At 37.4% G+C, this 17,743-nt stretch overlaps 1 protein-coding gene across 3 annotated transcripts in view; it reads left to right on the forward strand.

Moving 5' to 3' along the window:
* Positions 1-17,743, forward strand: part of GREB1L (GREB1 like retinoic acid receptor coactivator) — a gene marked incomplete at both ends in the record, with an annotated part of 92,478 nt that overhangs the window by 22,802 nt on the left and 51,933 nt on the right. Inside the window, 8 exons of one of the 3 annotated variants that reach the window (XM_084252787.1) lie at positions 3,719-3,847; positions 6,575-6,691; positions 7,450-7,569; positions 8,635-8,772; positions 10,725-10,910; positions 14,828-15,154; positions 16,181-16,309; positions 16,817-16,951. In XM_084252787.1, the coding sequence (XP_084108913.1) occupies positions 3,719-3,847; positions 6,575-6,691; positions 7,450-7,569; positions 8,635-8,772; positions 10,725-10,910; positions 14,828-15,154; positions 16,181-16,309; positions 16,817-16,951 (1,281 nt within the window). The remainder of the gene's footprint in view (positions 1-3,718; positions 3,848-6,574; positions 6,692-7,449; positions 7,570-8,634; positions 8,773-10,724; positions 10,911-14,827; positions 15,155-16,180; positions 16,310-16,816; positions 16,952-17,743) is intronic. The other 2 variants (XM_084252788.1, XM_084252789.1) reach the window with 2 other exon arrangements.

Raw genomic sequence — 17,743 nt, forward strand, 5'->3', positions numbered from 1 at the left:
GAAATTAACTGAAAATGGGCATGAAGTTTCTCATGGGGTTTGAGGGTGTATGAAAATGTTCTAAAACTAATGGTAGGGCCTCCCTGGTGGCGCAAGGGGTTAAGACACAACCTATGAAGCTATCCTCAGCCACTGCAACACGAGTTCAATCCAAGGCCAGGGAGATAGCCACATGGCGCAGCAGACCTCTCCTGACTCACCTGCTGATCCCTGCAGCAGTCCTCAGCAGTGTATTTCAGTTGATCTGCATGTTCTGTTCCCCACTCTGTCTCTGGTGAATCCTCTCAACCACCCCCCCACACACACCTCTGGCCTGAACCCCAGTTTTGTTATGCAAAAATAAATAAATCTTTTTAAAAAATTAAAAAAAATAAAACTGATGGTATGTGCCCAGCTTGAAAGTTACTAAACTCACTGAATTACACACTTGAAATTGGTGAATTTTATAATATGTAAAATAATCCTTAATAACATCTCAAAAATAGATTAAAAAGCTGCTCTGAGAGAAAGGTGAAATCCTTTAGCATGTACTGTTTCCCTTGCATTACAATATAGTCTAATTTATTGATATGTACTTTGGGATTGGCATTATTTCAGACCAAAAGGTAAACAGCACAGTCAGGGTTTGCAATCAGAGTTCTGGTGTTTAAATACTACACCTGACAATACTGAGACTTGGGAAAAGCCCCTCAATTATTCTGTGTCTTGGTTATCTCACTTGTAAAACTGAAAACACCAACACCTACTTTCAACTAAGGATTAACTCAGCCTTGCTGTATACTTCTTGTGTTACATTCCTACCAATTATAATTATATGTTAACTGTCTATGTTGCTTATCCCAGTATCCCCGGTACCTGGTAAATAGCTAGAAATAAATATTAGTTGAATTCCATTTTTATTTAAATTTGAAGTTAGCACTTGGGAGATTATTAATTTACCGGTGTTTATGTTCTTCTCCATATGAGATATGCTTGTCTACCATTTGTGTGACAGGATAGGGGTGAGCCTATCAAGTAGTAATAATACAGTTCTAGGAGGATATGGTAAGACTGACATTCTCAGCCAGACTGGGGGAGATGAAGCGTGCTATGACCTTTTATGAAAGCAGCTTGGCAATATATAACAGGAACATTAAAAATATTTATGTGTTTTACAAAGAACTCACACGGCTCAACAAAAACAAAATAAACAATCCAGTCAAGAAATGGATTGAACTTAAAAGATGTTTCTCCAAAGAGGAAAAGCAAATTGCCAACAGGTATATGAAAAAATGTTCAGCATCCCTTATAATCAGGGAAATGCAAATTAAAACCACACTGAGATGCTGCCTTACACCAGTAAGAATGGCACATATCAGAAAAACAAGCAACAAATGTTGGCGAGGATGTGGTGAAAAAGGAACTCCCCTACATTGCTGGTGGGAGTACAAACTGGTCCAACCACTATGGAAAGCTGTCTGGAGGTTCCTCAGTCTACTAAAAATGGAGCTATCATATTTCCTGGCAATTCCACTACTAGGGATCTACCCAAAGGACACAAAAACAGAGATTCAAAAGAGCACCTGTACCCCTATGTTTATTGCAGCACTATTTACAATAGGTAAAACCTGGAAACAACCCAAATGCCCAAAAATAGATGACTGGATCAAGAAGATGTGGTATATTTACACAATGGAATATTATCCAGCAATCAAAAAAATAAACTCATGCCATTTGCAGCAATGTGGATGGAGCCAGAAGGAATTATGCTCAGTGAAATAAGCCAGAAGGAAAAAGAAAAATATCGGATTGTTTCACTTACAGCAGAAATATAGGGGAACCAAATAAAAAAATAATAACAGTACCATACACAACAAAGCAAAAACGGACAATTATAAACCAGAGACATCCTGCAGGGGAGGAGGGAGAGGGATCAGAGGGAGGGAGGGAGGAGCACAGGGGACTGAGGTGACGGTGCACGGGTGCATTGGTGAGGGAAACTCTATGGGGACTACACCTGAGGGGGTGGGGGAAGCAAATATTGTTTAAAAATGAACAATGATGTAAAAAATTAAAAACAATATAAAAAATAAGAAAAAAATAAAAATATTTATGTGTTTTATTCTAGTAATCTCTTTTCAGAGGGCTTAGGCAAGAAAATAACATTAAAGGAAAGTTAAGATATTCACTGCAGTTATTCTTTATATTAACTGAAAAGGAGAAACAACCTTAATATAGAAATAATCCAATAATTTCTTCATATGTAGTCCAATTAAGCTCATTCCTAGACATTTTATGTAACTATTGACTGTTTATGTGTACACACACACACATATGTATACATATACATACACACACACACATATATGTGTGGAGAGAGAGAGATTTTTCTATGTTGTGTACCCTTTCATTATTTAAAAAAAAATAGTTTGTGCTTATTTCAACCATTGATTTGAAAAAATAAGGTCAATTGCCACCCTTCATAGTTTGTCGGTCAGATCTCACCTATATAGTTCCCTGAACTGTTAGGAATATGTTAAAATTATGAGTATAAAGTAGTATATAGTAAGTACTGCATTGCTTGTTCCAAACAATATGATTGAGGCCTGAAACAAAATGGCTAAGCTGTGTAATAACACAGTGAACTTATTTGGGATTCTTACCATGTAAGGCTCTCCATTAAGACCTGAAAAACTTGGGCCATCTTCAATTTTCTGTGACTTTATAATGTTATATTTGCTGACCTCTAATCTTCTTGTGGACCTTAAAAATCACTCCCTACTGTTAAGTTGGACCCTTGGAAAGACACATTAGCTCTTTTGTGCAATACCATTTCAGTCTTTTGTGTTATAAGAAGCTATGATTAGTAGTATCAGTGATTGCATAATGATATGAATACAATTTTTTTAGCTAATTTCTAATGTGCCACTATTAGTATCCTGCTCTTTAGAGCACTTTGTTTTGCAAAATTTCAGAGCTTTAACATTCCTTCTGATACTTTCCTCTCTTCATTGGTCAAGTGTTCTGCTGAAGTACAGTCAGGGTTTTGGTGGTCTATATTCATTTCAAAAACTAGTTGGCTTAAATCTTAATCTCTCCCATAGCTTTTCTCTGAAATGAAATGTGATTTTCTGAAATTATTTTCTGAATCAAAATAGTAACTTTCCTTTGGGTATATCTGGTGTTATATAGGTAAATCAATTCTAATTTATTTTAAAAATTAAAATAAAATTTCTTCAGAGAAAAATGTTTTCTCTTAGATTGCAATGACTTAGTTTTTATGCCACCTCTTAAATGACAAACTCATGTAAAGATAAATATATTTGAATCATTAAAATATGGCTTTATGGGAAACTGTGAAGATAGTTTTAATATAGCATATATTGATACATTTGACGCCACATCATCTGATTTTGACCAAAGTAAATGTTACCACTGTTTAAGGTAATAATACTTACCTTATTGAGTTCTTACAGGGATTAGGTGAATTGATATATTTAAAGTGCTTACACTAACATCCAGTGCATAGTAACTTCTGGTGAGTATTTGTTAAGTACATTAAAAAAGAACAAAAAACCCTGAAATCAGAGGAATTGACTTTTCTAAAATGCTAAATAAACTCAAGGAAAAAAAATCAAAATTTCATAACCTGCTTTTTCTCACCTCACTCTTGTTGAATTAATTTTCTTCCTGCATATATAAATAGTTGCTAATTTGAATGACCTCTTTCATTTTAAAGATTCACCGATTCTCAGTCCAGCTAACTCTGCAATCAATTTGAGTGGCGCTCAGGACCTGACCCGGAATAAGAATGTTGTGAAACCACTAGCTCTATCTTTACAGGTTGTAGGGAAGACTTTTGCTGCAGGTGATGTTTTCCTCACTTTTATTTCTTTGGTAAATACAGTCTACAAAAGACTTGTGTGGAAATTAATTGACAATTTGGTAGAAGTCAATTGCTTCTTTGCCAGTTGAAAGTGGAAATAGGGCTATCTGTGTAATGTGTTGTTAGACAAAGCTTTGTATTCTCTGTATTGCAACCCAAAGAGTCCAGGAATGACATTCAGGACAGAGGAGCGACAGAATGGATTGATTTCATTCTTCCATTCAACAAAGATTTCTTGGCTAACTGCTGTGGTGAAGAATTAGGGATACAAAGATAAATACAGCTCAATTCCTGATTTCTAATATACTTGTAACCTAATAGCAAAGATGATCTATTACAATATATTTTGAGTGTACTATAGTAATTATATAAATATGCTAGGGGAGCTTGGAAGAGGGGGGTTAAACCTGACATTTTAGGGAGTAATGGAGAATTAATTCTTGGAGAAGTTTGGTCTTGAATTAAGAGGATATATTCACTATACCAAAAATAGGAGAAAGGCATTTAAATTTCAGGGGAAAGCAAGGACAAAGCTTGAAAAGAAAAGAAGCAGCACAGTATGAGTAGAAACTTTCTATCAGTTTGGTCTTGTTAGGATCATAAAATGCAAAATTCAGGGAATTGTTGGGAAGTGAGCAAGTGGTGGGCAAGGAAAAGGTCACAGGAAGCCAGGCTGGAAAGCATGACTTTACTCTAAACCTATGGAACAGAGGAGAGACATGGTCTGATGTGAACTTGTACTAGACTGTTTTCAGTAGCAAAACAGATGAGATAGGAAAACTAGTTGGATGTCATTTTATCAGTGTAGGTGAGAAATGACAAGGTCCTTGGATAAGGTGGTAATAGATTTGAAAAGAGGGAACAGATTGGAGAAATACTCAGGAAGAAAAATCAGCAGGACTTGAATGATTAATCTTAGCAGAAAGCCAAAGATGGGATATATGTTGACATTCTCTTTTTGGGCTAGCCATGGTCTCATTATCTGAGACAGAGTTCAGAGATGATAAGCAGGTTCCCCAAGAGGAAAGAGGGAATTTAATTTCAAACTTGTTGAGTTTGAAATACCCATGAGACATCCAAATGGAGCAGCTCAACAGTCATTGTAGGGGGAAATCAGGACTGACAGTGTAAGTTGAGCCAGCAATATGTGGTTAGATTATCAGGATAAACAGTATCTATCAAGGAGAGTGGCAGGATAAGGCAAGCTGTGAAGTAAGGATAGTGTCCTAGAAAATGCTAATGTTTTAGGAAAAAGGGATGATCTGAAAGGTAAAGAGAGAAAGAGAACTGGGCTTCTCTGGTGGCGAAGGGAGTTACGACGCAGCCTATGAGACTGACCACAGCCACTGCAGCACGAGTTCAATCCCCGGCCAGGGAGCCACCCACATGGTGCAGCAGACCTCTCCTGACTCACCTGCTGCTTCCCTCAGCAGTGCGTTTCGGTCAGTCCATCTGTTCTGTTCCCCACTCTGTTTCTGGTGAGTCTTCTCACCCCACCCCCTGCCTCTGGCCTGTACCCCAGTTCTTGTATGCATTAAAAATAAAATAAATCTTTAAAAAGAGAGAGAGAGAGAGAGAGAGAGAGAGAGAGAACCTATCATTCTTGGAAACTTTCCAACAGTTAGGCATCATAATTTATCCAAACCTCTTTTGTTCTTACTCTCTCGCAATAATTCTTACAGGATCTACTTTTTGGTTAGATTTTAGACTTGAACAAACTGAATTAAAATTTTTAGAGCATTAAAAACACTAATGTAATTATAGATCTTGGAAATAATCTTCATGTTTGCTAAAACCATCAGGTGAAGGCTAATGAGCATCTTTGTAATATGAGGATTAGGCCAACAACTTTTGAACCCACTGATCAATCTTAACATCACAAGAAGAGAAGAAACCTGCCCTTATGGAAATATTCAAGAGTTCCTATGAGATACCGTTATAAAAATATAAAATCAAAATCTAAGCAAGTCTCTATATCTATTAACTTGCCAGGTTTTTTTGCAGATTAATAATAAGGGGCTCCCATAGATTCAAAGAATTTTAAGGGGCATGGCAACTACATTCAATGTGCAGATCTTTTTTGAATCCCACTTTGAACAAATCAGTTGTAAAAAACCATTTCTGAGATAATTAGGGTAAGTTTGAATTATAATAGAATACTTGATATTAAGAATTATTGATCATTGTTAATTTTAGTATAATAATGACATTATGGTTTCGTTTTTAAGAGTAACTTTTAGAAACACATACAAATGTATTTATGGATTAAGTGGTGTGATAAATGTGTTTGTTTCAAAATAATTAAAAGCATGTATGTGAGTATGTGGGTTGGGAGGAAGAGATAGAGAGTATAAAGAAAGGTTGGCCATGTGGTGATAAATGGTGAAATTGGGTTGCAGGTATGTAGTTTATTATACAATTCTCTTTGCTTTTGTATGTGGTTGAAATTTTTCATACTACAAAGTTTGAAAGTTTTCCTTATAAAAAATTCAAAGAGATCACTTGGAGTCCTAAAAAAAAATTTAGGTCACCTTTCATTTTAATATAAGTACTGTTCTGATTATTATAGTTGGTTTTATAACTGGGCTGAGTCCTATCAGTGAGATATCTTTGGATCCTAGAGTGTGAGGTTTATCATATGGTTACAGAATCACAGAAAGCAGTATCCTGCCCACCTCTGTTCTGAGTGGCTCCTCTCCTATGCTACAGATGCTGCGAATGGAAACAGTAGCCATGGAGGGAAGAGCAGTGCATCAAGCTCAACTCCCGCACGTCCAGGAAATTATTCTTTGTCACCAAGACCTAGCTATGCCTCAGGAGACCAAGGTACAGTACCCTTCCTAGAATTCTGAAGTAATGAACTTAATTATAAAAGTGCTGCAGAATTTGGAATAATGAATCATCTAACAGCACATTCCCAGAGTTTTTCCTTAGCTTGCTATATAGTGTTTTTAAAATTTGCAATTGGTATAAACAGTAATGATTAAATATCTTGATGATTCCACAAGGATGAACCTATCTAGGAAATAAAGTAGAAACAAACGTATGAGAAAATATCCTGAAAACCATGGACCAAAGAACCGGATTCAAAGTTCCTCTCTATTGACTGATCTTAGGCAAATCTGAGCCTTCCTAGCTCCATCTGCAAAATGGATATAGTAATAGGGCCTCATCTGGTGGCACAGCGGTTGAGCGCTGGGTTGCGAGGCTGCCTGCAGCCTCTGCAGCGCCGGTTCGTTCCCTGGCCGCCGGTGAGGGTCCCACAAAAAAAAAAAAAAATGGATATAGTAATATACTTGTCTTGTCACTTGTCACTTCACAAGGTTGTTAATGGAATCATAATGAAATAACCTGGGTAAAACTATAAATTGTGAAACAGTATACAGATGTTAGGTGGTATAATTAGTGTGATTTTTTTTTCTAATTTTACCTTTACCTCCAGAAGAGTGACTTAGACTTTCTAGGTATACTCAAATTAAAGGTCCTATCTTTAAAAAAAAAAAAAAAAAAAGGTCCTATGTTACTTGGCTTCTTTCCTTTCTTCCCTTGCTGAGGACAAGGTTCAACTTTCCTTTTGTTTTCAGCTGCCATGTTCATTTCCGGACCACCAAAGAAACGACACCGAGGATGGTATCCTGGGTCACCTGTGACCCAACCTGGTTTAGTTGTACCTGTTCCTGCAGTTCGCCCTCTTTCAAGAACTGGTAAGATTTCAACAGAAGATGGATTTTAAGTTTCCCTAAATTAACACAGGTATCTTCTACAGCTGTTCTTTCTCTGAACCCCTGGCGATACATTTCCTTAACCAAGCACTGTATCTAATATTATGTCAGGATATTTGTAGTAGCTAATATTTTGGTCCCATCACATCTTCCTACTCTATAAGCACATGTGCCATCACAGCAGATCTTAATTCAGAATCTGGCTTCTTTTTTTAGCTTATAGGATCTATAAGCCTTTCTTTACATAGGGCATGATGCTACCAACTCACAAATGGATTTGCTTTGCCGATGATGGTGTTACATGTGTTTTCCTGTGATCTGGTTCCTTCTGTGACCTGTTCCTTCCTTCTGTGATCTGGTTCCTTATGTGATATTATTTCTGTCCTGGATAGTTCAACCTGTGGCTAGGAATCTGAAAAACAAACTCGTTCGTCTTTATTATATTAAAGCTATGGCCATTTAGTGCCTAAGTTAAATGTTCAAATATTCATCTACCTTGCTTTAATAAACACTGACAAATGTAGGCATAACAATTCTATGATATAGTGTTCTTTAAACCTTTTTTTGTTTACATAAATAGTTTAAATATTACATAGAGATGTTATGTACACAATGAATTATGCCAATATGTTACCATGATTGCCTCTAAGTAGTACTAATGATGAGTATTTCCTTCTTCATACTTTGCTGCACTTTTCAAATTTTCTATAATGATAGCTATATTCCTCCCTTGATAATCGAGGGAGGAAAGATAAGTTACAAAACAGAATCCAAAAGATGGCGTGTGGAAAACATTTACAAGGATAAGTACTAAGATGTTAAATAAGTAGGTATCTTCAGATAGTGTAAGTGTGGTTCATCTTTTTGTTTTTCTCATTTCTAAGTTTATATAATAAATGTAATTGATTTATTAATAAAGCAAAAAAAACTATTAGATGTCCACAGCATCTATATTAAAAATATTAAGTATTATATTAAAGTTGTTTTGATTTGAAGCTAAATGTAGCTTTCATGTTTAATCCTTCTTGTCAACAACTTTTTTTCCAGAATCCCTTTTATCTGCCCCAGTTCCACAGACGCCATTAACTGGAATTTTACAACCTCGACCCATTCCTGCAGGGGAAACTGTAATTGTTCCTGAAAACTTGCTGAGTAACTCAGGAGTTAGACCAGTAATTTTGATAGGTAAGGCAAAGGAATTCCAAGTTGCCTGTATCCACCAGAGTCTAAATGTTTCTCCATTTCACTGTTTGTTTATTCATGTATTCATTGACGCATATTTGATTTTTTTAAGATTGATTTATTTATTTATTTGTTTGTTTGTTTGTTTGTTTGTTTGTTTGTTTATTTATTTATACAAGCACTGGGTACAGTCAGAAGCGCGGGAGGCTGAGAGAATCCACCAGAGCCAGAGGGGAGAGCAGAACAGGCAGACTGACGAAATACACTGCTGAGGGGAGCAGTGGGAGGCAGGAGAGGTCTGTGCACCATGTGGGACCCTTGCCGGTGGCCGGGGATTGAACCGGCACTGCAGAGGCTGTGGACAGCTTCACAACCCAGCGCTCAACCGCTGCGCCACTGGGAGGCCCCATATTTGATTCTTTTAGCTTTTATTAGTCAACTCCGTCATTCTATCTTAAATATGTAAACTAGAAGTTGCAAATAAAGCAGTCGCTTGCCCACAAGGAGCACTGTTTAGTGAGGGAGCTGTCACATAAATAAAAATGACAGCACTCTGTGTAATTGAGCTGGTGAGATTCACAACCAAGAATTGCAAGAGCCCAGGGGAGAAGGAACTTAATTTTCCCAGATAGGTTCACCCTTGTGGAATCACAAGGGGGTCTAAGAAGACTTCTCAGAAATGATCTTGCAGCTGGGTCCTCAAGGTTGCAAGAGTAGACAGCTAACGAAGGGGACATTCTGGTCTAAGGGAGGCACAAACACAGGAAAAAGAAACAAGCTAAGTTATCTAACATCTGAACCCAGGAGAACCAAGATGCCCCACAGTTAGAGATATGAAACATGGAGACGTATCTGTGAATCGGTATTTTTAAGGAGTTTGAGTCTTTCCAATCTATGTAAAGGTAAAGGTGCAGAAATTTAGGGACCCCTAGAGTCCCTTAATTTAGTGCCTTTCATACTCACATCAAGAGTTCTCTCATTTGGGAGCTTGCCTAGACCAGGAAGACTATCTGCTTTACCTTCTAGATGAAACAGTTGGGGTGTTTAACCCCATTATATCTTTATGGTATATCTATGTGAGGCATTATCTGCTTCTTGAGGTTGACTTGAGTCTACTGGCACGGATGGTTTTGCTCCAAGTCCTGTCCTTTATCAGTTACTCAGCAAGTCTTGTCGTTTATCAGGCTGCCCTATCTACTGCTCCTGAACCTGTAGCTACTTGGGGAATCCCAGTTATTTAAATTCCATATAGTCAGGAGGTTTATATTGAGCATTTGGTTGCATGAATAGTATAACTAAGCATTGGAAAGATACGTAGAGCATGGGGGGCACTTTGGTGTCTGTCTTTTAGAAAGACTCAGAGAGAGAGAGACTGTCCTCTTCACCATATAACTAAAGCAAGGTTGATTTTCAACATATTTTTGTCCTGTCTACTTCTAAGATAATTTGAGGCCATTTACTAACATTTACAAAAATAACATAAAGATAGCTAGGACAGCAAAAGAAGTAGGACTCTCCAAGTACTTTTCTGGTGGATGTTATTATTGATCAATGAGTTTGACATAAAAATGTTTTAAGAAAATATCAGTGAAACATATTGACATAGTTTTCGGATTTCATATTGAAAAGAAACAATTAGAAATTTTATCAAAAATATTTTATCATTACAAATTTTATCATTTCATCAGTCCTCTATGGCAGAAATATATTATGTCCCTCCTGTGAGAAACAGATAATATAAGTAATTTTTCTTTCTATTTATCTGATTTAATATAGGACTAGATTCAGAATATGCAAGTGAATCACTAAAATTAATATATTTGAATGATTTGTTTGGTAGACATCTCAGAGGGCAGGGAACTTTGTTAAGCATCTTTGATCCTAGTTAAGCCAACATACCTGGTTGAATCGCAGCAAGAAATGTTGACCTTTATTGACCCGCTTCTCTTGAGCAGGCTATGGCACTTTACCGTACTTCTATGGAAATGTTGGTGACATTGTTGTCAGTCCTCTGCTGGTGAACTGCTACAAGATTCCACAGTTGGAAAACAAAGATTTGGAACAATTAGGGTTGACTGGCAGCCAACTCCTGAGTGTGGAAAGCATGATTCTTCTGACAATACAGTATCTTGTGCGACTGGGTGAGCTATTTTTAATAATTATTTGATGGTGACAATTTTTGTTCTTTTTTTTGAACCCTACTTTTTCTTTTTTCTCACTTTATCACACTTAATCACCAATTTAGCTCTTTCTCACTTCTAACGTTGTTTTCCTTCAATCCCAATCTCTATGACTTTTCTCTCTTCCTTATTTCTTTTCTGCTCATTTCCATTTACTTTCTACCACCTGCCTTTCCTCTCTCCACCCCTGCCCTCAATTTCTTTCTGCTGTAGCCTCCTTTGCACCTCTCCTTGCATGTCTGGGTCCTAGAAGAGATAAATAGCTCCACCTAGTGTTAACTCTCATGATGGACCTAAGGGCTTCCAAGTAGCTGATACAGGCAGAACCTCAAAGTCTGGTCAACTCACCTTTCTGAGAGAGCAACTGCCACCTGGAATGTAAATATAACCATTGCCTTAGACAATTATTTTCTAGTTTTTCAATTTGCCTTTTTATCTTGTGTATTCACAGTCCCGCCCCCATTTTTTTCCTTTCTCTTGATACAGCCCTTTGATGTAGTCCCATCATCCTTTCCTTCATTTGAGGTAGTTACTGTGGACCTCCCTGGAAGATTCTCTAGGCTATAGGGTTACGGGGATACATAGGTCATGAACCCTTCACTTCCTCCAGTTGATACATGCCCCACACACAGCCCCATAGTAGGTATATGCAGGTGCCCAGACAATGTGGCTTAGCAGCATTTACATTGCAATGTCCTTTATTTTGCAAACCGCTCTAGGCTATCTAATATGCAGACTAATTATACACTCACTCCAGGACTTCAAACCATTGATTTACTTAGGAAAATGTTTAAGATGTAAATCTACACCTAAGTATTTTTATCGACACTCATGAAATTTTTTAATATTTGAAAATACTTTGGCGTTAAATAAAAGACATTGGACTAAACAGTGTTTAGAGAAAGAAATGCACGCGCACACACACACAAGCTTCGACCGGCCAGCACCACCCCCTCCACCCCCACTATAACTCTTGTTGTCCTGAGAGCCCAAGGCCTGCTTTGACATGGGATCTGCTTTGACATGGGCTTCTGACATTTGCAAGGCTTCAGGTATCTTATGAATCACTTTCATGATAAACTTAGAACTTGCTAATCATGAGTATTAATAAGTAATAAAATGATAAAAATCACCTGGGTCTGCAGCTCATTTGATGTCATCATTTCAATTGCTTTCTACTGACTTAACTGCGTTCCAGAATCTAAAACTTCTAAGTGCATCCAGAATCGGTAGCTCAGGTTCATATAGGGCAATGCTATTATATCATATAAAACCAAATCAATATAGAATTTTTAAATCTTATTAATAATTTAAAAACCAAAGTCTGAGTTAAGTGGATGAAGTAAATGGTCAAAACGGAATGTCTCACTTAAGTTACTAAAAGTTCTTCTCTAAAAAAAAATAGAAAAAATATATGTTCATTAGTACAAGAGTCTTCTTTGTCCTGAACGATTACTTCTCTCCAGAGTTTTACTTGCAGTCAATTAATTTTGTCTCTCAGTGTGCAAAATAAAGGTTTTTTTTTAATCTAAATTTTGTATGTTGTGACATCTTTACTCCTCAATAATTGTGACTCTTCTGGAGTCCTTGACTTTTTTTTTCCCTTCAGAAGCTTAAGGAGGCATCAAGAATATTTTCATATATAGAAATTTAGAAAAATAAATCCAAACTTCTAGAAAGACAGACCTAATACTATAATGGCTCAGTTACTTAGAGGTAATAGAGAAGAAGAAAATCAAGACTCTTCAGAAAGAAAAGGCCTTTCTACTATAGTCATTAAAAAAAAAAAAAAAACTCTGCTATTTTACAATCTGAAAATCTTTTCAAGCAGATAATGAAATCAGCAAATCCAGATTCTTGGAAGGGTTTGAGTCAGTTGGAACCTTGTCCTTTGCTGTTAAGGTGGCTGTCTGAAAAGTCATCAGATCTGGGTTACGGGAGATCAGCACTGGAAGGGAAAAAATTACTATTATCGAGTTTGTGAAAAGTAGAGAAAAGGCTTCTGCAATTTACCTGTAAAGGTTCAGGATGAGAAGTAATGGGAGGTGATTGGAAGAAGGCATTTTACTTTAAGAAGTCTCTTACCTCATTTAAACTTAAAATATTATTCTCCACTTCTTATGTCCCAATAGTGATTCAGTTAAACCTTTATAAGTTGAATTTTGAGACAACAGAGAATGCTGTGAATGTGTTTAATCATTTTCTTTTCCCAGAATGCCTTTATTTTTGTAATTAACCATTCTGCTTAATAGAACATGTTATTCAGTCATGGTTTATAGTGGATCTTATGGACACAACTATCAGCCTGGCCTCTGAGTCTTGGGTCCACTGTGAAGGAAATTAGAGACACACACTTTCGAGCTATCGTATGTTCTAATGGAAGAAAGCTTTAAATAGATGACTATCTTCCCACAGTCTGGTATAGTCAGCACAAATCTATTCACTTTCAGCTCATTACTGGCTGTATATTTAGTGACCACTAAGGGTGCTGCTAATTTGATAAACATTGAAGGAAGATCAGAAGCCCTGGTGGTTCCTAGGTAACAAGAAAGCATCCACTTCACCCTAGCAAGTGATTGGGGAGCATATAGGAAACACATACACGTAAGCATTATAATTTTCTTGCCCTCTTTCCATGTATAGAAGAAAAAGATATCAGTGGGTATTTTACTCTCCTACTCCTGCTGGTCTCCAATATATCCAGGAAAACACTGTTTTCTCCAATTGAATAGTTTGTTTTTTAAGTATGTATTTTATTTAATTTTTCTTATCCTTACATACATCCCTAAATCTTCATTTTTCTTACTTTCCCATAGAATACGGGCAGGGATGTGACAGGAAAGATTTCTAACTCAAGCAAGGTGCTTCCTTCCCATACAGAAGTCTAGTTCTTTACCGTGTTCTTTTGCAAGATGCTTTTAGTCTTGGGTTTTTGAGGCTATCGCTTAATCTCCAGTTGCAAATACTGAGGGGTCTGCAATCTGTTTATGAGAACCTGAATTTCAAATTTCAGGTCTACCTAATAAAAGAAATGACCCTGAATCGTAGTAGTAAATGTTGTCTTAATGGTTTCAATCTAAACAAAATGTAGGAACTCATTTGTGTCACTTGAATGTCGAACAATGACTTTCTTATTTTGTTCAAAAGTCTGGTTGAGTCTGTAAAAGAGAAACAAAATCCCCCTAAATCCAGGGCCACAGGTCACCCGTAGAAGGTTAATCATAACCACAGCTGGGGAAGAGAGCCAAATGCTATACTTAACAACTGAGAGCACAGGGAAATAACTAGATAATGAGAGCATCCTCTATCTGGGGGAAAGTGTAAGACTGCCTAAATATAATTTGGGAATTAAAAATAATTGAAATTAGTTTTCCTGTCCATCGTGTTCTCAAAAATAGATAGAGAGGCAGCACACTAAATGTTTTCCAAATTCCTATGAATAAAATGAGAAATGAGTGAAACCTATTGATTATAGACCAGCAGGTTAACTTCTCGCTTCATTAGTCGTGTAACCATTTCTATGATGCTAGTTGAATATGTCAAGAAATATGCCATAGGCAATGACCATCTTCCAGGCATACATAGAATTGATTATATCTGTGAGTATATTCTCTTTTAAAGACATCGTGCTAGAATAAAGGAGAAAAGAAACCTATATTTACAAAATATATATTGAGAGAAAAGAAATTTCACAATGGAAAATATTAGTAAGGGCTCCATGCTTGGGGCCATTATGGGGAAAAGGAGCATACTTTCCAGTTGGAGTACGGTGGACACAGGAGGGCTGCACACTGGTGTTTGTGTGTGTGTGTGTGTGTGTGTTTTCTTTCTAGATGTGATTTTTTAAAAAATCCTAGCTCTAATTCTCTTCAACTTAGGTCCTGATCAGATACCTCTCAGGGAAGAATTTGAGCAAATTATGCTGAAAGCTATGCAGGAATTTACTCTGCGAGAGAGAGCCCTGCAGATGGGTGCTCAGTGTGCACCTGTGTCACCAGGACAGCTCCCTTGGCTTGCTCGGTTAATTGCCAGTGTATCTCAAGACTTGGTTCATGTGATTGTGACCCAAAACTCTTTGGCAGAGGGCATTTCAGAGACTTTGAGGACTCTCAGTGAAATGAGACACTACCAAAGGCTACCAGATTATGTTGTGGCAATTTGTGCATCAAAAATCAGAGGAAATGAATTTTGTGTGGTAGTATTAGGTAAGTAATGTATTTTTTAACCCAATCATTCAATCTACTGTACATTTGGAAATATATTTATTGGGTATCTCAGACACCTATGCAATTAATCTCTGGCTGTTAATTGCTCCAACTTAGGTTCTTACTTTTAATTTTAACTTTTCCCTTTCCCTTCAGATCAGGTGTTTGTAGCCCTTAGTTTGGCTGGTGTTCCTGTCAGCTGGTTGTGAGGGCATTATTTCAAAGCACACCCTAGTAACAGATACCCTTGTCTCACATAACTTCTGTCCTTAAAAGGTTCTGGAAATGTTACCACTCCAGCATGTGATAAAGCCATTGCCACAGGTGCCTAAGCCAGTTAATCAGGTGCCAGCAACTTAGATCATGCATTCTTCTCCTTGTCAGAGAGGATATTTAATGTTATAATGTTGACTCTAAAGAAAAGTTTCAGAAAATCGATATATTATAAAATATATTTTTGTTTCTTCTGCTAATTTTCTGTCAGGCACCACTCTAGGTAGCCATTTGGACTAAATTTTGTTTTTTCTTCTCTACTGAATAATTCTCACTTCTTCCTACCATAGAGACCACACCCTCTCTGTTGGGCAAAACCTGCTTTCCCTTCTATCTCTCTATAATACATATTTCTTTCAGAGAGCTTCATCAAAAATTGAATACATTGACTTTTTAAATTTTCATTTGTAAAAACTTCTTGACAAGGGGAGTTCATATTTTAAGACAGATATTCATAATAACCTTGCAAACAATTTTTAAAGGTTTTATAGTCCTTCCTATACTTTGAACACACACGGTATGTTTTCAGTTACAAATATTAGGTGTGCCATTTTTTTCTCCTTGATCATCTAACATTGCATTAAAAACATTTATGTTTATAGTTGTCATTTTAAAGACCGTGCAGTTGTCCATCTTTTGATGTGCTATACTTTTCTTAACCCAATCCCTGTAGTGACATACTTCAGTTGTTTCCAGTTTGTGCTTTTATAAAGCATGTCCTGGCGTATCGTCTCCTCTCCCTCTGTTCCTCAGGTCAGCAGCAGTCCAGAGCTCTGGCAGAGAGCATGCTCACCACAAGTGAGTTTTTGAAAGAAATTAGTTATGAGCTCATCACGGGAAAGGTCAGTTTCCTGGCATCGCATTTCAAAACCACATCATTAGGTGAGTAGGAGTCAGCAACAGTGCCAGCCCTTAGCTGCATGAGTTTTTAAATTTAAACCTTAGCCTGTCATGGAGATGAGTATATACTTAAGGTTTCCAGCAGATCGTCCCTTACTTGGAATGACTTCTAAGTATTCTGTTGCTGTCCAGAGGAAGGTACACACACTAGTGTTGGAGGCCTCAGCTCAGCCATTACATTGTTCTGTGACCTTGGGTGACACTCTGTCCCCTAGGTTTCAGTTTTCCAATATGTCAGATGGCGATATAGTGCTGCCATCCTGCCTGCTTTGAGTATTGTGGAGGTCAAGAGAAATACAGCCTGTGCAAGTGTATGAACTGTAAGGAGGATACAAACGAGGTTAGCTCTGGCTATAGTGTAAACTCAGACATGAAAAGCTGGCTCACCAACAAACCTGGATGAGAACCCAGCTGAACTGCCCAACTTGGAGCCTAATACAAACATCTCATTCCTTGTAATCTTCTTATCTCTGCCTTATTTTGTGATAGGCGATGATCTGGACAAGCTGCTAGAAAAAATGCAACAAAGAAGAGGAGACAGTGTGATTACTCCTTTCAATGGAGATCTTAATGAATGTGTATCACCTCAGGAGGCGGCTGCAATGATTCCTACACAAAACCTGGGTAATATAACCTTAGACCAAAAGGAGAAAATCATCCCTTAGAACAAACTTTATTAAATCAATGTCCTTCTGATGGTTTTGAGGACGCTTCTTCAAGTCACAAGCTCTGATGGACTTTTTCTCATTATCTACATGATAAAACAAAGTCAAATTTAAAATGGCTTGCCATGTGGCTTGGATCAAAGGCCTTGTTCTTAGTAAATGTCTCCAAAAATTTAAATCAAAGTCAAAGACATAATATTAAACAGTTTTTCCTATTTTTTTTTTCTCAAAAATTTCTGGAGTCCTTGGTAAAATTCCCTTTAGCTCCACCAGGTATGCCCAGAAAGCTGTCGGTACTCACTGGGGGTTTCAAAGAACTACTTGAAAATGTCTAGACTACAGTCTGTTCGGGAGCTGGGACTCCACTCCTGATGTGTAATATACACATAACCTCAGCAATACTGAGGCCTGCCTGGCAGCTGGAGCAGCAGTACCAGTGCCTAATCTGCCCTACAAAAACCTTCACAGATGCAGAGGGGTACTCATGAGGCCGGGGTGAAGATGCCCATTATTAGAGTGGATCCCATTGGGTTCAAATTATTTCCCCTGCCTTCTGATTGATAGGGACACATAGGACAGGACAGAAAAAAAGAACAGGAGAACACATAGATACAAAACAGATCTGTACAAGCTGCTGCTGACAGCTTTTTGGCCTCCACTTGATAGGAACGCATCATTTATATTTTAAGATTGTCAGCGCAATTAAAGTAGCATGACTTGGTATCAGTTCAGTCATAAAAACAAATACAAA

The sequence above is a fragment of the Talpa europaea genome (assembly GCF_964194135.1).
Source record: "Talpa europaea genome assembly, chromosome: 13".
Taxonomy (NCBI): Eukaryota; Metazoa; Chordata; class Mammalia; order Eulipotyphla; family Talpidae; genus Talpa; species Talpa europaea.